Source organism: Amphiprion ocellaris, chromosome 1, assembly GCF_022539595.1.
Source record: "Amphiprion ocellaris isolate individual 3 ecotype Okinawa chromosome 1, ASM2253959v1, whole genome shotgun sequence".
Taxonomy (NCBI): domain Eukaryota; kingdom Metazoa; phylum Chordata; class Actinopteri; family Pomacentridae; genus Amphiprion; species Amphiprion ocellaris.
This window is the reverse complement of record NC_072766.1, coordinates 9,350,232-9,374,904: the sequence shown is the minus strand read 5'-3', so window position 1 is coordinate 9,374,904 and position 24,673 is coordinate 9,350,232. Positions and strand designations below refer to the sequence as shown.

The 24,673-nt window shown below is 39.6% G+C and overlaps 1 protein-coding gene across 1 annotated transcript; it reads left to right on the top strand.

Moving 5' to 3' along the window:
* The first annotated feature begins 97 nt into the window (after positions 1–97).
* strc1 (stereocilin 1) lies at positions 98–24,354 on the top strand. Its single transcript, XM_055011626.1, has 30 exons — positions 98–1,180; positions 2,443–3,135; positions 3,280–3,304; positions 4,278–5,646; positions 5,962–6,160; positions 6,191–6,804; positions 8,261–8,326; positions 8,397–8,519; positions 8,678–8,832; positions 10,350–10,536; positions 11,204–11,319; positions 12,865–12,994; positions 13,130–13,312; positions 13,954–13,992; positions 14,085–14,276; positions 14,560–14,703; positions 15,195–15,256; positions 15,416–15,551; positions 15,668–15,756; positions 16,034–16,169; positions 16,949–17,145; positions 18,224–18,314; positions 18,582–18,753; positions 19,899–20,074; positions 20,174–20,329; positions 20,995–21,137; positions 21,248–21,396; positions 22,103–22,200; positions 22,359–22,509; positions 23,623–24,354. The coding sequence occupies exons 1-30, from the start codon at positions 1,138–1,140 to the stop codon at positions 23,715–23,717; spliced, it is 6,129 nt and encodes a 2,042-aa protein (XP_054867601.1). The 5' UTR covers positions 98–1,137; the 3' UTR covers positions 23,718–24,354.
* Positions 24,355–24,673: the final 319 nt, after the last annotated feature.

Below are 24,673 nucleotides of genomic sequence, written 5' to 3'. Positions count from 1 at the left end.
GACTAATCAAAGAACAGAGGAATGAATGGCACAGTGAAATTACACTGAAGTGCTAGGAATAGATTCACCTGAGTGATTGTAGTAATATTTAAAGTAGACGTATAAATGTTGTACTTATTTTTTGCTTATTTTTCTGTTGGAGCTGTGTACTGTTAATTCATTGTATTTAGGAATTTGCCTAATAACAGTAATTGTCACAATAGCAAAATTTTACTTTATCTCTTTTCCAGATGTTTACAAAAGAGTATCCTGTTATTTTTTTTGATAATGGTTAAAATTTCTAAATTTTTACAATGATTTCACAATGAATGGATTGCATTTGAGGGCTCTCTGTAGGCTTTTAAAGGAAGAAGACATAAGCTTTAGTCAGATTATATTTAAACCACCCCTGATTTTATAACTTAAAGTGTTTGTGTTTTCGCTGTTTACCCTTTTAAAAATGAAGGAGCAGCAAATGTATTTAACATAAACAATAATGTGCCATGATATATTTACCCACATTTATGATAAAGGTGTGTTTACAGGGGCTAACTAATGCCAACTTCCTCGTCTGAATGCATCTTTTACGTCATGTAGGTTGTATTCGGCTGTTAAAAGCCGACTGCCGGAATATTTGAAGCACGTCATGTAAATCCTCCAGCATTCAGTCTGGTGTCTTCTGTCTCCTCTAACAGGACTCAGGTTTCAGGCGAAGGAGTTAATCAACACACCCGATTAATTATTTAGCACCCGTGGCCGTGCTTGTTGCTGAAATCCCTTCTGCGTTTCACAGCCTTCATTTCGCACCTACTTTTTTCCCCTTTTACCGGTGTCCTTAATTACGCTGCTTCCAGACCAGGTGTAGAGTTGCAGGTCGGCACAGAGGTGAGCAGCCTGTTTGAGACCAGCGGCATGTAAGAGAGATCATCACCTCGGCCTGATGGGCAAAGATGAAGTGTGAAGGGAGCAGGATGACTTTTTCTGTCAAGGACTGACTTTGAAGTGGTGACAAACATGAAGCCTGATCTGAATCCGGTTCGTCTGCCTCACCTGAATGTTTCCTCTACAGCAACAGGATAAAGTGGATTATTGTAAAAAAAAAAAAACATCTTGATATTATCCGGAGTGGTCACCTGCTTGTATTTAAGGACGCTTAAAATGTGGTCAGCACCAGCTGTTTTCATGATGTGCATCTTTTTTGGTAAGTACAAATGTGAAACTATTTCACTGTAAAAAGTTGTACTTAACCTACTAAGACCTGAGCTTTGGTTGGGCTTGCATTTTAGATTTATTCTAGTTATTTCAGATAAGGAGTAACCAATAAATATAGTAATCAGGTAATATCTAATATCTGATTATTATATTTATTGTGTTAATATTAGATTTATATTATTGCTGTTTTTATTATCATAATTATGATTTATTGTTTTTATTATCATTATTATGAACAATACACTCTTTTTGAAAAATAAAATGTCCCCATATGTGGACCCCAGGTCCTAGGAAGTTAAGAAAATATTGAAGTGCTCTTAGCAAATTTTACCTAATATCAAAAGTTAAAGTATTTATTTTGGAGAATAACATTTCAAATCAGTGTTTTATCATTTTATCTGATGTTTCTGGACTAATGTCATTGCTGCATATGTTGCATTGTACTGTTGAAGATGTTAAAGGTTGACCTCATTTTAACTATTTTCTAAACTTTTATGTAGTTCAGGTCCTACCGCTGCATTATATTTAAGATCATTATATAATTGTAATATTGCTGTCCTCTCAGAATAACTTACCTCTAGAAGTCAATTTTTCTTGAGCTACAAAAAACAGCCCTCTTTTCAGCTTTAAGATAATCCTAGAGTTTTTTGTTGTTTTTTTTTAATTTATCTTGAGCATTATGTTCTCAGCGCATTAAGGAACACTGAAATTTTAGTTTCTAACTCGAAATCACCACATTTGGAATTGGATGGTTTTCACTGGATAGGAAGGATAAGAGGAAATTATAATGTATGAAGTAACTAAGGCTCAGACAATTATAGTGGAGCAAAAGGAGCAATGTTTGCCTTTGTGATTAGTGGAGTTAAAGTACAATATTGCACAACACTGAAATACTTTTGTAGCACATAGCTAAATTCCACTAATAAAAATATGATTTCAGAAAGCTTTTAGGCAGGTATTAATTAAAAATCAATTCAGTGATGTGATTTCAGTGTTTGATAAGGAAAGCTAAATTCATGAGGATAAACTGTTGAGTCTTGCACATAATAACCTACAGAATAGAAACATCTCACGTAATACTTGTCAGTTCAAATGATCCTTTTTTATTCCTTATTTTTTGTAAAAGTCTTTTTTCTTTGTCCCAGCTGTAAAACACATTTTTTGCCACTTGAATTAAGATTTAAAGTTTTCTTTCTTTCTTTAACAGAAATAATACTTGATGGTTTTTTTTTTTTTCCTCACTTTCTACAGGGATCATACTTGATGTCAATCGGGTGTCGTCACAACCCATATCTATACACAGAAAGACGACACAGACTCCTGGTGAGGTGTCCAAGTTAGAGGACGACATCCACCAAGTCATTGACCAGATCCACTCTCTGTCTGATAGAAACTCACGTAGCATCGGTGTTGGTTCAACAAGAGATGGTTTTAATTTAAATGCATATTATGAGCTTCTGAATCGCTTGTATGGTGTTTTTCAACCTCTGCTGAGAGAAAGATTCATAGAAGACCTTCCAAAGACGTTAGTTTGCATTCTGTCTGGCAGAGAGGACTGTGGACTGGAGGCTGAACTAACAAAGACAGTGTCTCTGGAGTTGGGGAAGCCACTACTGACGTTTCTGTCATCTTTGAGGTCCCAGACATGCACCCCGCTGAGCACACATGAGGAGACAAACAGCTTTTTCAGTGCCTATCTCAGGACTGGGGAATCAATGACCGCAGCGTTTAGTAGCTTTCAGCAGCTGTTTTTAAATTTAATGTCAAGTCTCTCGGTTTCTGAGAAGTTGATGAATGTTGCTGGAGGCATCATGGATGGAGCTGTGAAATACGGCTTACAGTTCATGGCAATGTTGCTCGAGCTTCCAATGGACTACATCAGAATAGCTTTACAGTTTGGAATCAGAGTCCCAAATTTGGATGAACAAGGGACCTGTGGACAAGGTAAAACATTCCTTTTATCACTATCAGCATTTGATCAGAGCTATGAAATTTTCCAAACTGTATTGTTTGTTACGTAACATAATGTGTGATACAGTTCATTACAAATCATTTTATTGATACTTAAATTGTTTTGCCACTTTGCAGGAGATCTCAAGCAGCTCATTTTGTGGTGAGTCATCAGTTAAATTCACATTTTTTCATATTAAAGCTGCCCTGTGGAGTTTTTGAGCACTAGTGTCTCTGTGAGAAAATGTTTTGAAGAGAGAGCCCCTGGCCTTGTTTGTAAATTAGTGCCTGTACACAAGTTGCAAATGAATCATTATTCGTTCCTGATGCTATTTTTTTTTTTTTTTTTACACTACCCCTGTTCTAGAAACAATAGCTCCATTCATTTTTCTCATAGAAATGTTACATGACAGTTGGAGCACTTCTATGGCTTTGAGACAAACAATTAGCAAACATGTTGGAAAATGAAAAGCAAAAGGTACTTACAAACTTCAGAGGGTATTTCAGCAGGAAGCATCCAATTATTGAGCCTAAAATTCAGTTGATGCTGAGTAGAAGCTAAAGATGCTGATTTACTGCAGTCTAATTAACAATCGCTATCAGATTCTACATTCATTTTGAATGAATTCAACAACTTTGCTGCTCTATTTCATTCACACCTGAAACAGTAAGTCATTAGTTCACTTTGCATTGCCAAAATTAGAGATAAAATGTGACCAATAACTGACTGTCACAACATAAACCCATACAGTGGTTTCATTATGCAAGAGAGTAACAACAATGATAAAATCTTGAATTAGGAAATGTGAATACAGAGTCAGGAAAAACACACTGATCAGCAGCTGGTGTCAGAAACACATGAAGACAAATAGCAATCTGCCAACATAGGCAGAGAACAAACAGATTAACACAGTAAATGTAAACAATGCAGGATTTTGAAAATTCACCACAATGCATAATAAAGGGAATACATTCAAAAATATTGTTAGACATTACATACAATGCATTTTTATAATTAACAAAGAATCTAAACATAACTTTATGTGGTTGCAAGAAAACTCAACAGCGCAACTTAAATATTGCTGTAATGTTACACATATAATCTCTAATAACTATTAAATTCCTGTTTTGTTTAGGGGAATAAAGCACAACGTGAGCTGGTCTTTTGGTGTCCCACTCATTGACATCTTCCTGGATATCTTCCTGCCTCCACAAGAGTCACCCTTCACACATCCAGAGCCGGAGTGCCAGAATCTTCCCAACGTCCCCTTCCAACGCAGCGGCTCAGAAACCAAAAACTACACCGATAGCAGCTACAAGATCCAGTGTGACCGCCGTGAACTGGCCAAGCTCAATGACACTATGTGTGCTGACATCCTTGCAGTTTCGGGAAAGGGATTTTCCACAGCTGTGTTCACCTTTTGCCAGGCGCTGAGTTCCCTCAACCCCGACCAGATGGAGAGGATGTGGAGCAACATGTGTTATGTTGTTCAAGCACTGATGTCTCCACTCATGAGCAGGTCACCTGACTGCAGTGATGAGGAGACACAGGCTTTCACTGCCGTCACCCCTCTCTCCCAGGCTCGACCCGTCTCTCACTCTGCACCTCATCGAGTAGCCAGAGAAGCCTCCAACCTCCGACAGCTCGCATGCAACTACAACAGCTGGTTGGAGAGCAGTGCGGTGGATCCCGTCCTGGTGTCCCTGTGCAGTGATAATGAGCGTGTGGAGTTTGTGAGGCAGGTGTGCAACAATGCTTTGTTGATGAGGAAGCTGCTCTCAGACAGGATGAACAGCTGGATGTATGGATACTGTGCTAACTCCTCTGCAGATCCTGGCTACATGGTGAGTCAGTTCTGTGTGTATCAGCAGTGGCTCCAGCAGCCAGAGGTGCCTCTGGACCACTATCTGTTTGAGTTCTGCATGAACCTGGATGGTCCCAGACTGACCCAACTCATCTGTGAGCACACTGGATTCCTCATGATTTTGATCTCCAACCCTGACAACTGGCCACTCATGCCCAACTGCACCAGCGCGCCCCCTCCATCCCCACTCCATCACGAAGATACCTTACAGTTAGAGTCTTGTCGTTACTCGGAGTGGCATGACGTGATGCAAGTCACCACAGATCTTCTGTCCCAGTGCATCCTCTTCGATCAGAGTGGTTTTACTAGGGATGTTTGTTCTAACAAAACCTTTCTTGACAGCCTTTTACAGAATGCTGAAAATGCCTGGCTTGAGGGACACTGCGACAGCTCTTTGCAGTTTGCACCCACTGAGCCAACTCCGTCCTTTAACATTGCAGGATGGTGTGATTACCACACATGGGGAGAACGACAGGTGGACGATTCAGTGGTCGGCCTCTGCTGGCAGCATGATCAGCTTGCTTTTCAGAAGAATGTCTGCTGCAAAGCACCGGTGTTTGAAAAGCTGTTAGAAAACCCTAAGAACCAGTGGCTCACATCAGTCTGCACGGACATTGAGGATATAACTGTGATGCCACAGGTGGGTATTTTACTTGGATGACATCAGTCTCAGAATACAAAGTCTAATTAACAAGCACCAAAAATACCAATAAATGTTACTCTCAGTAAGATTGGATAGGACGATGCTAAAAGAATGAGCGTGTGTGTGTGTTGATCTCTCTATCCACTAATGTACTATGTATACACAATGACAAACTAGATGGTTGGCAATAAAGTGTTGCAGGAAATTTGTTGAAATGTTCATTGAATAGGGTTAGGGTTAGAGTTAGGGTAGCTAACTGCTCAATAGCACAGATACTGTATCCTGTTATATTCACCATCATCTGTACTTTAGGTGTGCAAGTACTCTGAGTGGACCCGTCCCATCGTCGTGGACATGACCGAGCTGGCTCTCTGCGCTGAGATCGACTCACTTAACTTCACCTCCAAAGTCTGCGCCAATGAAACAGTCCTCCAGAACCTGCTGACCAATCAGGACAACACCTGGTTAATACAACACTGCTTCAACCATACTGGTCCTGGGGTGTCTCCTGGTGGAGGTGGAGGAGGAGGAGGAGGAGGAGGAGGAGGAGGAGGAGGAGGCCTGACTGGATTCGACCCTGCTGAGCAGTGTCAGTACTCCACCTGGACCATAGCTCCTCCAGATGCAGCACTTCTGACTCTGTGCTGGGAGCACGACCAGACCAATTTTGTCTCATCCATCTGCCCTAATGCTCCCCTTCTCCTTTTTCTGTCAGGGGAGCCGTCTAGCGCTTGGGTGGGCAGCATGTGCACCACCTACACCAACTATACCACCCCTAACAATGGCACCACTACAGACCCAGTTACTTGTCCTGCAGTAAATCTGATGAAACAGCTCAACTGGAACTGTTCTTCCTACTTTGCCTCAGCCTGCAAACCTTGTGCCACTCAGAACATGGCCATGCAGATGATCGTGCGCTGCTGGGTGGAGAATCTGAGGTTCAGATTGGAGGATCTGCTGACACTCCCTGTGGCTAGAGTGTTGGACCAGGCAGTTAGCACAACGGTTGTAGTCCTGTTGATCCTGGAAGATGTCCAGAGTAGCACGTGGCATGTTTCTGAGACCATCAGGGAGAGTGTGTTGAACTCTGTAGTTGAGTTTTTCAAGAGGGAGACCAACACTGAGAAAAAGAGGGTCTTGCTGCAGTGTTTTGGGGTAGGTTGTGAAAATGTGCAGGTATCGAAAGATATCTTGCTATCAATGGTGGGCTAGGCATTCAGATTCTATAAAATATTCACATCAACATATTCTAAAAGTAGCAAAAGTGAATGTACCCATTATGCAAAATTACCATTTCAGAATTACGTTATTGTGTTGAAATTATTGATGCATCAGTATGTAACTTTGCTGATGCAGCTGGTAAATGTGGAGATCATCTTAACTATGAAACTGTTTTAGATAATTATATGTTGTAATGGTGGACTGTAAAGCTACTTAAGCTGTCCATTGATTACAGTGGAGTTTAACTGATGTTGGGTTAAATGGAATGAAAGTACAAGAATTAAAAAAAAAAAAACTGTCCTTCAGTACAGTACATGAGCATATATGCTGTACTGTTTTCCGCCACTGACTCTAATATTACATTACTGGATTATCATGACTGATTCAGTGTCAACATAGGATTTAAGTATTTTCTTGGCAGAGGTTTAGGGTTTTACTGAATCTGTTGGTCAATGACAACCAATCAAGTATACACCGACCAGGCATAACATTATGACCACCTGCCTAATATTGTGTTGGTCTGCCTTATATCGTCAAAAATGCTCTGGAGCATTGGGCCTGGACAAGAGGACCTCTCAGGGTGTCCTATGGTGTCTCGCATCAGGATGTTGGCAGTGGATCCTTTGGGTGCTCTGGGTTGTGCAGTGGGACATCGGGGAATCACACTTATTTCACTGCATCCTGTTGATGCTTAATCAGAATAGGGTCTAGGAAAATTGGAGTGATTGTCATGTTTCTCAAGATCTTTCTGATTGTTTGATGTTTTTGCAATATGGTGGGGTGCATTTTCCTACCAGTGACATTTGGGATTTTTATTTGCATGAAGGAGTGTGCTTGTTCTGGGATAATGTTTATTTTGGTGTCTAAGTCTCATCAACATGGATGCCAAAACCCAAGGTTTCCAGCAGAACACCACATAGTACCAATATGCTCAATGTTATTCACTTTACCTGTCAGTGGTCATAATGTTGTGGCTGATCAGTGTATAGTAGCAGCTTGCTTGCACATTAAATCTGTATGTTTATCAGACTATAGTGTGAACAGCAATTCTCCCTCATCTTTTATTCAGATACACTCAACTGGTTTCTGTGTAGAACAGTTAATTGACTTTATATTCATCTAATTATTTGTCCTATCAGTTAGCATTAGCGTCGCTGTATAGCCGTTGGCCTCCAGTGTACATACAGCCTACAGCTGGTTTCCAGTTACACTCCTGTCATTGATATCGACATGATGAATCTCTTCCTCTGGGTGTAATCTCCACTGGCTCACACCAGTGATTTGACGATTACAATAATGAGTAGAAACAGACACCCAGATTACACGTTGGAAGTTATCCCTCTATAAACAGTGTTACAACTGTGTCTTTCTGTGTGTTTCCCTTCTGTAGACTGCACTAACCAACCTGTTGCTGTCGACAAGGGAAGCAAACAACGATGAATTTCCTCTCATTACGGTAAGATATAACACACCCTAAAATCTTAATGAAAAATTGCAGAATGCATGTCTGTTTATTTGCTCTGTAGGCCTATGTGCAGGAGTATTTCAATATACAGCTGAGCAACCTGAGGCCAGTGCTCGGTGCAGCTCACATCAGCACCGTCAGACTGATCCTTCGCTACTACAGCAGAATCATGGATACAGTGCAGGTAAATAAGTAGACCATCACAAATCCATCTGAAATTTATACACATTTAGCAGCATTTTCATGTTTTCTCCTGGAATAAGTAGTTCATTGTTTACTCTTGGTTGTTTGCACAGTCCACAGCATTACATTCTTCTGACACTGTTTACTTGTGTTTGGCAGCTGTCTGATGAGTACCTGTCCACCATGGTGTCAGTGTTACTCAAAACCCACTTGGAAGCTGATGTTAACCTTTTCTCTGAGCTGGTTCCCCTGCTGACTGCAGCCAACCCCGCTGACATCCAAGCTTTGCCCTCCCTGCAGAACAACATCAATGTGTGAGTAATGGCATCAGCTCTTTATCTCTAATGACACTATTCTCTTTACTAAACAACCCAATACTCATATTATGACGTATGTTTATTATGTAACCTTTTCTAACCACAGTATCATATCTGTGGTGCACTAAAGTATGAATGAGAACTGTTTCCTCGTTCCTGGAAGGTTGCCCTTGTCATTTTACAGGGATTTTTTTAGTTAGTAATCTAGAATAATTTGCATGATTTTGTCAGCACGGCAACATGTTATGCTGGTTATAACATGTTGAAATTGGTTGTTTTTCTGTTGGTGGAGTTTTCATCTCCAATGTTGCCCTCTTTTTCCATACTCTTTATCAGTAGAAGAACTTGTGCTTGAATCCTCAGATAGAGAATCAGTTGTTAGATACAATATTTAATTTATACAAATGGGAAATTGCTAAATACATCTTTAAAGGTGCTCATTCATAATAGCATGCTACTGCATATTTTAAGTGTACAATGTCACACACCTTCCAAAAATGCATTTAGTATATTTTCACATCTAAGATCATATAACTTAGTTAACTTTGGGATCAGGCATTTTAAACTGTTGGCTTCCAGGCAAGAATACTTCAATATACAACTGAGTTAGTACTGTAGAGCTACTATCATTGCAGAACAGATTCTGCATAGTCATAACATGTAGTGAACATTATGATTCATTTCAGTGCTGCACAATCATGCAATCTCACCGTCTTCCTTACATCATGCTTCCATTTGAACACACCTCTGGTTTCAGGGATTTGTGAGAAGTGATGTGTCATTGCATCATAGGGTGCCAGGAACATTCATTATACATAGGAAGTAAAGGAGACTAGTTCACAGACTAGATTTCAGTGTAGAAAAGGCTTAAATTCTTTACCACGTTCAACTTAGAGAAATAATTTTGCAATTTGTAAAACAGATTTATTCACAGTTTTCCTGCAAGTCAGAAGAGACCACTTTTACATCTGAAAATATGAAATAATAACCCGAAGACAGTTAGCTTAGCCAAACGTTAAGAGGATAAAAACGGGGAACAGCTTACCTGCCTCTGTCCACAGGTGAAAAAATCTACAGCTGAAAGTCCAACACATAACCCCCACAAAACAGATAGGTACAGTTTGGTTTAATAAAGAGATATAAAGTATTCATTAGAGACTTTTAAACCACTGGGCAGACTGATTTATATTTGTTTACCTTCACCAATCTTTATGATTTGCTAAGTTTATTGATTCATGTTTAATAGATGCCCCTGAGAGATTGTTATCAATCTTCTCCTCTAACTCTGCACAAAAAAGCCAATTATAAGCATATTTCCCAAAATGTCACACAATTCAACTGAAGACTGCATTTGTACCTTGTTTATGGTCGAATATTTCCCTAACCTCACACTATATTTAATTTGCTTGATGGTAATCTTTCAAAGCAGGCTAAAAGATGAGCAACATCTGGCACAAGAATTTTTGGGGGGATTAATTAAGTTCTATCTTGTCATATCTTATTTCCTTTTCTAGGCGGGAAACCGTTAATGAAAACTTGGGCAGCATGACGTTTGCCCAGCGGCAGGCATTTGGCTTGTGGTACAGCAAAATTATGCCCCCCTCCGAAATCACCAGAGGTCATCAGTCGCTCATCAGGGACACTGGCAACCTGATCGCCTACCTGCCCTTCCAGAACTTCCAACACCTCTCAGCTGCTCAGGTAACAGCCCTCTGAGCTCTGACACCTGGCTGGGAAACCTGAGAAGCCTGGACTCAGTTCGATTAGCCCCGGAGCACAGCAGCGCTACCTGTCACATACTGGTCATAAGAAAACACAGACTGTTCTTTCTCTGTCACCACCAATGTGTGTCATATGCATGTGGCTAATGTTCAATAAGTAAAGGTGGGAACACATGAATTAAGAATGACCACAAGATACATGGTTACTGACCTTTGAGCACTCAACTATGAAGGCTTTAAAGGATTAGTTGAACATTTTGGGAAATACATTTTTTTGCCATATGTGAGTGCTCAGTAAATATGAAGCTACAGCCATCAGCCAATTAGCTTAGTGCAAATGTCCTGAAAAAAGCACAAATTGGCGATCTTGCACTGCTTTGTATTGATTAGATAAAAAAGGCAATGCAGGTTAACAGATGAGATTTAGAGGTGATTTCCCCAAATGTCTAACTATTACTTGAGAAACTTTATCTGTATTTGATCAATTTAATTCAATCCAAACTTACCAAAGTTGAGCATGGTGTTAAAATGCATATTTATGTTTCAGCTTTGCCTTATCCAGAGTGCAATGTATGCCCCCTAAACTCAACCAAGTGAGCATATTGATCCTAACATTGCAGTATCTCTGTCGTCATGTTTGTCCGCAGCTGTTAGATGGACTGGATGTGTTGCAGAGAAACACTCTCACACCTCTAAAGCAGGAATTCATTGCTCGTAGCCTCATCGGCACCTACAGGAACCTGACAGCTCAGGATTTTGCCAGGTTGGGAAAGATTGTGTGGAGGCACCTCCAGTCTTTCTGTCCATGTAAACAGTTTTTTAGACATCAGTTCAGTGGGTGCAACTTAAAAATCTGATAAGACCCGCTGATATTTAGTTCAGATCTCACTTTGCTTGATTATTTTTCAGGTACAGATTGATGGTTTGATACCCCCAGTATCCCCTTGGAGGTTTTCCTTTTACATTGCTTTTCAACATTGAATCGCCATCAGTTCAGTTTAGAGAGGAGAAGAATCTACTAAAGAACTTCTATTTGAAGTGCAAATAGATTATTACGAAGTAATGTCAATTAACTAAAAAAAATCTAATCTGACCCCTTAAAATCAGTATTTAGCAGATACACATTTGGTTGCAATTGCTGTTTTGAGCCTGTGTAGATGGGTCTTAACCAGCTTTGCAAATCTGGACACTGCAATTTTACCCCATTTTCTTTTGCAAAACCGCTCAAGCTTTGTCAGGTTGCATGGGGATGGTATGAAGAGCCCTGAAGTCCAGTCACAAATTCTCAGTTGGATTGAGGTTTGGACTCTGATTCTACCACTCTCCAGCATTCACCTTGTTGGCTTTAAGACATCTCTGCCTTGCTTTAGCTGGATGCTTTGGGCCATTGTTTTGGTAGAAATCAAATCTTCTTGAGTTGCAGTTTTCTTGCAGACTGCAACAGGTGGTCCTCTGGGAATTCCCTGCATTTTTCTGCATTTATTTAACCCTCTATCTTTACAAGTATTCCAGTTCTGTTGCTGAGAAACATCCCCTCATCATGATGCTGCCACCACCATGCTTCACAGTGGATATGGTGTGATTGTGATGATGTGCAGTGTTTGGCGTCTGCCAAATGTAGCTTTTAATCTGATGAGACCAAAATTAAGCTTTTTGGTCTCATCCGACCAAACATAAATCTTCAAGTTGACTTCAGAGTCACGTCACATCACGCCTTCTGGCAAAGTCTAGCCTAAATTTAATATTAGTTTTTTTCAACACTGACTTTCTCTTTGCTACTCTCCCATAAAGCTTTGACTGTTAAAGAACCTGGGCACCAGCTTCGTGCACAGTCCCTTGCTTGTAGTCTGTAGGCTCTAACTCCTTCAGAAGAGTCCTAGGTGTCTTGGTGACCTCCCTCATTTGTCTCTTTCTTGCAGGGTGTGTGTCAGTTTCTGTGGACAGCCTGTTCTATGCAAATGTCTGCATGTGCTGTGTTCCATCAATGTCTTACTGATGGATTTAACTGGACTCCAAGAGATATTCAGTGACTGAATACTTTTTACAGGCCCTTTGTTTGAAGAAAACAACACAGTGTGCAATTTTAAATTTCAGGGACTTCTGTTAAATATTATGAAATTGGACATTAAAAATATGTAGTGATAAATTACAGTCTCTCATCTTTATGGTCGTATTAGTAAATCTTAAGGTTATGCCTCTTTAGAACTGAGCCCATAAATGCCTCTTTTATTTCTTTTTTACAAACCATTTAAGCTTATTGGAGGGTGTGTTCCAGGTGTGTGTTGTTAAGCAGTGTTTGTAATTTTAGGCTGGGTAATATCGCATGTCTGGCAGAACCTGAGGACCTCCTTCTATATAAAAACACTGAGGCCTTCAGTGTCATCCGTGACAGCGTTATAAACTGCACACATCAGGGACTCAGACTGCCCAGCCACCTGGTAGGAACAGAAACATTAACGCATGGTTTCTTTGTTGTCTTACAAATGTGTACTTCCATGTAAGAATTGTATTTGGGGAGTATTTATGATGCTGTTTCTGTGTCTAATTGTGCTTGTTCTGAACCTTGTTTCCAGCTTTCCAATTTGTTACTGAACAGCACAGAATTTCGCACCCCATCTACTCTCTCTACTGAGCGACTGACAGAACTCGCCCCAGTGCTGCCTGCACTGGGTGTAACTTTCCTGCAGAGCCTCACAACGTCGCAGCTTCTTGATGTCCTCCCTGTCCTCAACTCTGTCTCCTTCAGTTCTGCACAGGTAGAGGAGTGATTGCAGCCTGTGATGTACAATAGAAGATGGCTGGCAGTCATCATGTATAACTTGATCAACTTTATTTTGATCTGTTGACATTGAATATACAGTCTTTTTTGTCTTACAAACCAATTTCTAGAAAATAAAGCTCAGGTGTCGGTGAGTGTGGGTTTAGTCGGTCCATTTCACTGCACAACACTCTATTTGTTATATGTCGATGGTTGGGTTTCCTAGCAGCTGGTGGGGCTTGTATGTCTGAGCAACAGCTGACAGGCAGTTTGTCTTCCGCCCACTGACCCCTGGTGCAGTGGATCTTGAGATAGAGATCTGAGCTTAACTTTACCATCGGAACTGGAGCCTTTTACTTTTACCTCAGCCTCACAGCTGTTGTCTTGGTTTTATATGTTTCTAAGGAGTCTTGAGCAGAAGTAACATCATGAAACCCACAGGTGGTTTGGTTGGTCCAGCATGGCAAAAGTATTGGGTGCACCAGGGCTTTTCAAGCAAGCAGAACTATATTTTACATTCTAATAAATGTTGAAGGAATGTTGAAGACAGGATATCTGAGGATACAGAGATGTAACAGATAAAATGACCGCATAGAACTTTGATTTTATTCTCTTGCTAACATTATGTATATTTTCCAGGCTTCTATAATTGTAGACCAGCTGTCCTCAAGTGGCAGAGTGAGTAATTCAGTAAACACATCACAGTTTGACGTTAATTAAAAGGGGCATTTTGCAGTCTGAATTTTACGCCTTTTCCCCCTTTTGCTCAGCTGAATCCAGCCCAGCTGCAGCAGCTCGGCTCCCTCACTGTGGGGGTGAAGACGGAGCATTTGCTGAGCCTCACATCTGACCGGCTGCTGTCGTCCCTTCGTGCTGTTGCCCACCACACACCAGTCCTCTGCCCACCACACAAACAAGGCCTCCGCCCGGCACAAGCCAACGCTATCGCCACCAAACTATGGGTACGACACACATTTGGAGCAATACACATTAAGAACTTCTTGGAAAAATCTTGATTTTTTGGTTTTTAGCAGTTAACCTGTCTTTGAGTCCAAAATTTTGAAACAAAATTAAAATAATAATGTAATAATATTAATATAAATCTAAATTTTGTTGTTTTCATAATTTCACTTACTTAGAACCTGGAATGCTATATATAATATATTTTAAACACAAAAGCTTTTCACTTAGTTGTCTCTGAGAGCTGCAACAATTTTGCTGGTATCTTTCCTCTGTTTGGATCAGGGCTTTCCAGAGGTGGTTAACTGGAACAATGTGGAGCCTTTGCTTGATTGCACACCACTGCTGAGTGTAATGCCCAGGATTCGTGTGCTTGTCAACAATGAAAAACTCTCCAGTACATCCACAAAAGCCTGGAACACACAGCAGGTAGCACATCTCATCTTGTAGAAGTAGTGATATTCAAAAAAGAAAGTAATCAGCAAGGACAATATACATTAAATCTAATTTGCCAACCTGTTCTGTAGCATTAATGGTTGGATTTTGAAATTTAAGTATGTTACCGTAAGCAGAACAGATGCAAAACTCTAGTTATATTTATACAATAACACTAAGTCTGTGACTTTTACTTTGTACTATGATCTCCTTATGCTTCCTCTAATTAAATATGCTTCCTCTCTTTGTCGTGTGAAGGTGTGTATGACAATATCTCAATTAGCTGCTAAATTATTAAATTGAGAAGCAAAAGCCAAGACGTCATCATCACTGACACTATGAATGGACCAGCATGAGACAAAAACTGTCCTCATATCAGATTCCCTTTGTGATGCGATGATCATGAAAACTGAGGAAGAAAGCAGCACAGAACTACTATGTAAACACAATTACATAACACAACATTTTTCTATTGTCTTCCTCAGGCTGAAGCAATTTTCAAAGAGATGCTTGACAAGAATCCAAATTTGAGCAAACAAGATTTCCTGTAAGTTTAATTCATTTCTGTATACATTCAGTGCATTTATTAGCCGATACTATAATTTTCTCACTCTGTTTGAACTGTGTAGGTTATTTTTAGCATTATTTTGCAGCTTCACTGATTAGATTGAGGCATTTATTGACACTCCCCTCTTTGCGTGAGCAGGAGACTGGGAACACTGGGCAAGGGTGTGAGCTGCAAGTTCTTACAGAAACAGTTTAAGGATGATCCGTCGCCTTCCTCAGTGAGAGACTTCCTGGCCTTCCTCAGACAGCAGCCTGGTCTTCTTCACACCTCACTGGTAAGTTGAACTGGTTGACTGATGCAATATGAGATATGTCACTTCACTGAAGATTTTCTGCATCTAACATATATCTGTACAACCACTGTTATGTGCCTTTTGTATTCTGTGGACAGAAAAAGTGCATCATCGAGGAGCTGTATAAGTTTGAGTTTTTCTCTGAGCTGCTTGAAGATTTTGGAGCTGAGCTTGCTCTGTCCATGCCGTAAGTCAAAATTTAGCATGGTACACTCAATTTCAACTCATAGGTTGATAAGAAATGCATCTTGAAAACCTTCATGTCTGCTCTCTCTATTTGAAAAGAGAATATATGAGCCAGACTTCACTAAAAGACTGATCAACACATTGTTTGATTCATGCCTTGACCAAAAGAGATTTTTAAACAGCAATTTATGATGAGCTATTTAAAGATTTATTGACTATAAAATGAAAAACAATCTTTATTATTTTCTTGCTGTGTATTTGTGCCATTGCCCCTGCAGGGTGAGCACCATTAAGAAGTTTCCTACTGAAATGATGGACATTCTGAGGAAGATGATTATTGAGGACTCTGATCACTTTCTCTTGCTGTCTCGAGCAAAGCAGCAGCTGTTGGTGGACAAAATAGTGCAAAGAATGGTAAGAACAGCTATACTTCTCCTTTGTCTTTTTTCTATTTTAAAGTTAAATGCAACAAAACAAGAAGATTGAAATCCACACTTAACATGTTTATTGATTATTGAAATCCCCCGTTACAAGTCTGAAGTACCTGGCTATCTGTTTTAGACCTAGACTGTGCAAGTAGTTCCCTGTCTGTTGTAATATTTCAGGAGGATGGCCACTGCAACTCTGATTCGTGGTACTATGGGTTGTTCTTTACCTGCTGATAACTGCTGCAGCTGTGTTTGAACTCATTTTTAGTTGATCTTTCTGTGTTTTTTCTCATCTTTGTGAATACGAACAATCGGATTGTTCAGTTTGTCTGACCATTCTTTTCTATGTGAAGCCATGATGTGGGCATGCAGATAAATACAGCCCATAGTGCCAAAATAGAGTGAATTCTGCCTTTGACAGCTCCTTTAATAACCATGTTCATGCAGTTAGCCGTAAAATCACAGATACTTTTAATTTGGTTTCAGTGATCACAGGTTTCCTAACTTATTTTCCAGTATCCACAGATGTATTCACTTTAATGATGTAGAGTTTCTACCTTGTTGCCTGTGTTTTTAGTATAGAAATTCTGAAGTGTTTATTTTGGATTGTTTGTGGGAGCAAGACCCTACCGCTTAACTCAGAAGTAATGCAGTTATTGTAAAGTGATGCAGTTTTAAATCATTTGACACTGAAGTGATATTACATATTGCTGTATACTGTATCTTTGCTGTGTGATCAGAGCTCTGTGGGCTCTGTCTCTGCAGGGCATGTACACAGGGGTGTTCACTGAGGAGGAGTTCCGTTCACTGGGCATTATGGCACCGTTTGTGGTGGATGAGGTTTTCATTCAGGTGGACCGCAACTTCTTTATTGAAAATCTGGATTTCCTCAAAGAGCTCTGCTACAGCAGCAGCAAGATGACAATAGTGGCTCGTATCCTGGAAGAACCTGCTCTCTTTGGGTAACATTATCATAAACTTAAAGCTTGGACTGTTCAATGCAAGAAAATACTATAGTAACTGACAGCTAGTTTCTTGTCAGGTCCCTAACACCAGCAACCAAAGTTTTTATGTTGCGGTGCAGCGCCTCTTTTATAATGCTGCTTGGTCTACTCAAACAATTTAACTTCAGTTCCAAAAGTCCACCTAATGTTTCCACAGTGGTGCTGTTTAGTGTCAAGGCGCTCTTTGGCAAACTTCAAGCACACAGTAATGTTTTATTTGGAGAGAACCAAACACCATGATTTGTGTGTGGTGGGCCGATGAAGAGAAACATCATCCAGCATCAGTGATTCCTTTATGAGTTCATTCAAATCAGAAATTCTTGATGCCATGCATTCTGAGATATTTTCTTAGAGGGACATGACTTTAGCTCTTGTACATTTCAATATTAGAATGTTTGAATATTTTTATGAGTCAAAATGCTCCAATCCACAACTCTAAGTTTGCTAACTCCTCACTTCACTTGCCTATTGTTGATGCCACTAGCATTGAAGTCCACATAGTTTTTCCAACCTACGCTGTTAATGTTAAATATAAACAGAAATAATACAACAATTTGAGTGTTACTAGTTAAAATGTTTTATGTTTGTTTGTAATTGGAACTCTGATGAAGATCCGATCATTGAAAGGGCTCACCTACTTTTTCTTGTCATATTCCGCATCTCAAAACTACATGTGCAGCTTTTAAAGTCACACATTGCAGGTATTTGTAGTGCAGACAGATTTCTCTATTAAAATTGGGTAGATTTTTTGATAAATCTGGTATCACACATATGATACTTTGCCATTTTGAGACTTGAATTATTCAGCAAACTTTCAAGCTTCTCTCAGAAAAAAAATTCAGCTAAGCAAAACTAAGGTAGCAGCATTTTGAAGATGTAAATTGTAGAGTTTTGTAGGGACTGTGAGGAAAACATGAAAATTATTACAATAATTATCTGGAAGAAGTTTGACATGACAAAAGCTCTTTGTATACCAGCTATTCACACAACTGGAAACCATGGAAAGATGATAAAGTGATCTAATGTTTCCTCACAGCCCAGTCACAAACTGGAATCAGACAACACTCAGTCAGGTGGACCGGTTTCTCTTCTTTCTACCTGAAAGCAAACTGCAGGAGATTTCTCAGGTGAGTATATTTTTATTCTAAGCAGTAATTCATCTTAGTTGCCCCTGAAATTGGACAGTTTTCTCCTCAAATTGAAGAAAATGTAAAATATCTTTTTGTAACAGCCTTAGTGGGGCTTTGTGATTGGAACTTGATCCCTTGACACATTAAGCTAACAAGAGATGCAAAGAAATCCCTCAGGTATCACATCTCCAGCGGGTGTCAGGATCAGGTGCTGAGGTCCCTGTTTTCCTGCGTATATGTGTGTTGTTGTTTGTGTTTCCACAGGCGTTGATGACTGTGGGCCGCATAGAGAAGCTGTTCATGAGCCAGCGTCAGTGGGAAAGTGGGGATGTGGGGATCCACTGTTTGAACGAGAACGAGACGGAGAAAATGTTTGAAAAGAAGCGGTTTGTTCTGCAGTTTTTCCTGGGCTTCCTCAAAATGCGTCCCAATTCACGTAAGCATCACTTTGATTTCTAAAATCTCTGATTTGATGGAACACAATAGTGCGCCGTTTGTGTTAATATGCCACACATCCTTTAAACAAACACAAAATATTAACCAAACAATCACTGAAGGAACAGTCTCTATTTTAGGATACAAGCTTATTCTCCTTTTTGCCAAGAGTTAGGTGAGAAGATTGATATCAGATAACAGCTGGCCTGCCTCTGTCCAAAACGTAACAAAATACACACATAATGAGTGTTAGACAGCATGTCTAAAACTCATCAGTTAACACATTTTGACTTGTTCCTTTGTCTTAAGGTGGAAAATCAACATATTGTGATTGTGTGTGAACTTCCATGTATAGAACTGTTTCTTGGTAGGGCACAGGTACTAAATGGATTCTGTGATGTTGCTCAGCAACCAATGAATGTCCAATGTCAAACCAATCTTAATGTATAACAATCATCAGCCAAAATTGTTGTTTAAACACAGTATATGAAATAAATGCAAAGAGGTTCAACTTTAGTAATTTTATGTAAATGTGTGTGTGAATGAGTGAATAAGAAACACATTGTAAAGGGCTTTGTAGAACCTAGCTTAGGTTAAAAGGCACTAGATAAGAGCAAACCATTTAACATTTAATGATGTAGTCTGGTATTTTTTTATATGCTACTATTATATACATACATATATCTATACATAGACTGTGTAAATCCCATTAAAGCAAATTTGACCCTGTAGCAACAATTGAAATATAAATAGGTAGCATTCTCGTACACATTGCCTGCTGATTTTTAAAAAAAAAAAATTTCATCATGAATTGAGCAGGTTACTGTTTATTGAGTGTTGATATCCCCTTGATTACAATATATGGTGTAGCAAAAGATATACATATGAGTTTATTGCTGCTGTAGTTGTGTTTGCACTCACTAGATGATGTGGAAAATGACATCTACTCAATGCAACCCTTGAACACGTTACCAATAAATGAACAAACAAACATGGTATAGGGCTGCATCTCCACTGTGGCTATAAGACTCTGTTACCCTCATCATTAAACTTAGACAATGCTCCGTGGTTGAATCTAACTGTTGGCTCCTGCTGTATGTCAGCAGCGTCTCCTGATCAGATATTTGTGCCTGTGTCTTCTGCCAGCGGCTCCTATGGTTCCTACCTGTGAGATTCTGCACACAACAGCTCCCTCTGCCTGGACCCCCAGCAGCCTGATGAACATGCCTTCATCAGCCTTCTCCAGCTGTCTGGAGCTGATGGGGCAGGACCTGTTCCTCGCATCCTACCAGCGCAGGGAGGTGCTCAGGAGGGTCAAAGAGGTGCAGTTAATTTGTTGTTTACTTATTGAGGCCGTACATGAAAGTTAACCTCCTTAGTTCAGGTCTTAATATTGTTTGTCTGCTCTGTCTTGACTGTAGATACACGGTCCTGTCTCCTCCTTCTCCCAGTCTCTGATCTTTCAGCTGGGTGTAGTAGTGACGGAGATGTCCTTAGAGGAGCTGGGTGCCCTCCGACTGACAGAGAGAAGGAGCATCGCTACTATGGGTGCTGTCAGTAGCTGGAACAGTAGACAGGTAGCGGTTTTGGCCACAGCAACCACATGCAGCACACATGCAGTTACCACTCTGAATGCATTAAACACTGTGCATGTTTGGTCAAAATTAAGAAAAAATCTAATGTTACATGTTCTGTTGTATGCTTTAGAGTAGACTGAATGTCATAAAGCACTTCTCAGTATAACCTCATGTAGCTCAACAGGACAACAAACTAGAGCTTTAAAAATAACCATGTAATTGGATATTTAAAAAAAGTATTAAGTTTTAACTGGGGGTTCCTCATAACCTGAGTGTATGATAAGCATATCCGAGTCCATCCATCCATTATCTATACACTGCTTAATCCTCATTAGGGTCGCGGGGGGCTGGAATCTATCCCAGCTGACTTAGGGTGAAGGCAGGGGACACCTGGACAGGTCACCAGTCTATCACAGGACTACACATAGAGACAAATAAACCAAGCATGCTCACATTCACACCTATTTAGAATCACCAGTTTATCTCAGCTTGTCTTTGTACTGTGGGAGGAAGCTGGAGAACTGGGTAAAAACCCACGCATGCACAAGGAAAACATGCAAACTCCATGAAGAAAGATCCCGGACCAGGAATCAAAGCTGGACCTTGTAGCTGCGACCGTCACCGTGTCGGCCATACCTAAATCTTAACTTTTGTTTTCATCCTAGCTGCCTGTATTATTTTCCAACGTGCTGAACTCCACCAGGCAGAGTCCAAGCCAGCTTGACTCCAGCACGCTGGTGGCAATGGGATACATTGTGTGTGGTGCTACAACAGCAGAGATAAAGTCTTTCAATGATGTAGAGTTCAGGTGAGCAAAATGACCACAGATACTCTTAATAAAAATGCTTCTTTTCCAGCTCAGCTTGATGCTTGAATTTTGCTCTCTGCTTGTGCTGTGTCTCCCCCTGATGGCTGCAGTAAGGCGGTGCTCTGGCTGGGTCGGCTCAGGCTGTCCTGCTCAGAGGAGCAGCTGATGGCTCTTGTTCAACTGCTGACCCACAGTCTTGCTTTCGGAGACATGAGTTCATGGGGGACCGATGTGTTCATTGAGATCGGAGTCCTGGCAGGTATTGGTTATTTCGTGTATCCACCACATGGTCATTTACTAATACATTTTAAATTCCACATCCTGCCTTGAACTGGACGTATTTATGTTCAATCCACCTGCAGTTTAAATTACAGCTCTTGTAAATACTGTAATTCCCTTCCTTATTTAACCATACTGCTCAATTCATGTACAGTCACTTTGAACCTTTGAACCATTTTAGCATCATATATACATTATTTGTTGTCAATGCAATATTTTTCTTTGTTTTTTTTAATCACAGCACATTTCATTGATAATTTTTAAATTTAATTTTATTCATTTCATTTTAACTACCACATGGCTGCTGCTGCTATTGCTACCATTCTGTGTCCAACTGCTCTACTGGCCATGAATTGCCCCCAGGGGTCAAATTTTGAATTGAATTGAATTGAATTGAATGCCATGTATACTAATATTTGTTCTGTAGCTTTATGCATTGTAGAGAACTGCACTAAATGACCTGGGACTAGAAGAAAAAGTGTCGATTCTCAGTAGAGTTGAGACATCTGATTTAATAGCTTTCACAAATACCTCATTTGCGTTGCTTAGTCAATGCTATGGCGCTCACTAATTCAAATGAAAGCCGTCTTGTTACTGTAAAAGTTCTCTGCAGCTACTTTATTGCTAGATCCCAGAGTTTCTGACTCATGCAAATGCTGCTCTACATCACTCTGCTTGCTTTACAGCTGCCCTTCCAGACATGGCCATGTCAGCTTTGGTGAAAGAGCAAATTGAAGGAATCTCACCTTTGGCTATCTCAATGATACCACCTCAAAAGCTTGCTGTAAGTCAAAGTAACTATTCCATTTCACATTTTTATAAGCTCATAGGATTTGTACTTTAAAAAGATGCTAAAAATACGGTAATCCGTCCCTTCTTTATCACACCTTAAATCTGTCTCTCTTTTCCTCTATTTTTGCATCCATTTCGTCATTTCTCAAGGTGACATTTGACTCTACAAAGATCTCCATGCTATCCTATGATCAGGCCGTTGCAGTAACTGACGAGCAGCTTACTGGTCTATCCTCTGTTCAGAGAACAGCTCTTGCTCTGGTACTGACACCCTGGGAAGATCGGCCTGTGAACTTCAGAGGTAAACCACAGAAACTTTTGAAACTCAGTTGTCTTCTGATAAATGTAAACAACGGTATTTTCTTTAGAGACATACTTTGTTTTCTTGTGTTTAAACAAAATTCTGTTTATCAACATAAACTAATCCATATCAGAGCTTTAACCAAAGTCCATCTCCAGTGCTAATATCATACAGTGCAGCAAGTTGTATATCAGTATTAATAATATGTTGTCTTGGAAGTTAGTATGCAATGAATAAAGTACTTGATGGTTGCTCTAAAGGGAAATATTGTATATAAGATGTGCATGAGGAGACACCAAGCTAACTACAGCTTTAGAACACTACTGGCAAAGTAAACTTTACAAAGAGAAATCAAAATGTATTTTGCTGTCTGAGATCATTCTGGAGCTGCAGTTTATTTTCCTTTTCCCAGCTACTGTCTACTCAATTTCCTTTGTCTATCAGCAGCATAGTAAGATCAAGCAAACTTAGAATGCATACAAACTATTTTAAATGTACCTAAACCTTTTTGTATTTGTATTTTGTAGAATTGTTGTGTGATTGTAGAATCTCTTTGTGATGGCAAAGCATTTGGAGTAAGTTTTAGTTCACATAAATGTGAAACAATCCTGGTGACAGCTGGTTCCGTCTGTTTATTTCAGCACTTTGTGCTCACAGTACCTCTATAAGTTTCCAAAGCTGGATCTTTTTATATCATGCATGTTTTTATTTTCATATCAAAAATTCTATATATACTCAAAAATCCAGAGAGAGCAGCATGTAGCGAGGAATTGGGACACAGTGCACACTGACTCTTGCTTTCATTATTAAATCTCAGTTACTTATATCTGTTTAAAGACTGAGTTTGTGGAATTTGTTTTATTTTAAAGCAGTGTGTGAGTAACACTCATCTTGAGAGTAATCCTATGTGCCTTCTTGGGCTTCATCATTATGGATTTTATAAAAAGGAAACAGAAGTTAACAACAAAGCAAAGTACCACTTATGCACAATCCCTCTAGGCGCTGTGACAGTCAATGCATTGTCATTGTATTTACAGTGTTTAGTGGTGATAATCCACAGCAGTTCTATTTTGCATGGCTCTACATTTGTACCATTTGACTGTGTCCCTGCAGGGAGGTTACTGGGGCTGGCACCGAGCCACGGTCCTGGGTGTCTCATATTGGTACTGCTGATGCTGCTGACCGTCCTGCTCTGCCATGACACATGACCCCACTTACCCCAACTGGATCAGGAAACCTCCTCATCCACATAAATTAGCTCATTTATCTGTGCAATACCAACTGTTTTTGAAATAGGCAGCACTTCAGGTTTTCTGTATTGTGTATTCAATGCGTTCATTTTCATATCAACAAACGGCACTGAAGAAACCAAATAAATAGTTTAATTTATAGAATAAGGAAATGTGTAGGCTATATTTTAAGCAACAAATTATTCTAATACCAGCAGAATTGTTTTTATTGCACTTTGTGTATTTATTTTTTTTATAAACTTTTGTGAACCCCTATTTTCCTGATGTGTCCTTCTCAGGGATGTGAAACCATATCCAGAAAAACAGTCCAAAAATATAAAGATTTAAATATAGTTCGTATACAATTATTATTGCAAACCCACAAACCTGTTGACTTCTGTGAAATATTTGTCAGAGTAACAACTTCAATACTTGCTATATTTATAAATCCATTGTGAGTCATCTTGATTACAAAACATGGACATAAAGCTCAGACAGACCTGGTTGTATTAGTATTGATTAACTTCAGTGTTTTGTTGCTGTGAGTTTCGTATTGTTGTGCGCACTTTCCAGTGTGATTAATATGGATCCAAATTATTAAATTGAGCAAATCTGCCTCTGATTGACTCTTTATTTATTTTTTAGTATTTTTGTCGGAGTTGTCCCCCTAGAATACAGCCTTGTACAGTATTCCACCCCTTCATCTGTTCACTATAGTCACTAAGACATACCTATTCATGTTCTTCACCAATAAATAAAAAAATAAAAATAAATACATATATATAATATAATTATCTATCTATCTATCTATCTATCTATCTATCTATCTATCTATCTATCTATCTATCTATCTATCTATCTATCTATCTATCTATCTATCTATCTATCTATCTATCTATCTATCTATCTATCTATCTATCTGTGTCTGTCTGTTG

Bases quoted from the DNA above. Each gene is read 5' to 3' on its own strand.
- strc1 (XM_055011626.1), top strand. From the start codon at position 1,138: ATGTGGTCAGCACCAGCTGTTTTCATGATGTGCATCTTTTTTG. The intron at 8,520-8,677 runs GTAAATAAGTAG...TGTGTTTGGCAG, and splicing joins GAATCATGGATACAGTGCAG to CTGTCTGATGAGTACCTGTC. The intron at 22,201-22,358 runs GTAAGTCAAAGT...TCATTTCTCAAG, and splicing joins TACCACCTCAAAAGCTTGCT to GTGACATTTGACTCTACAAA.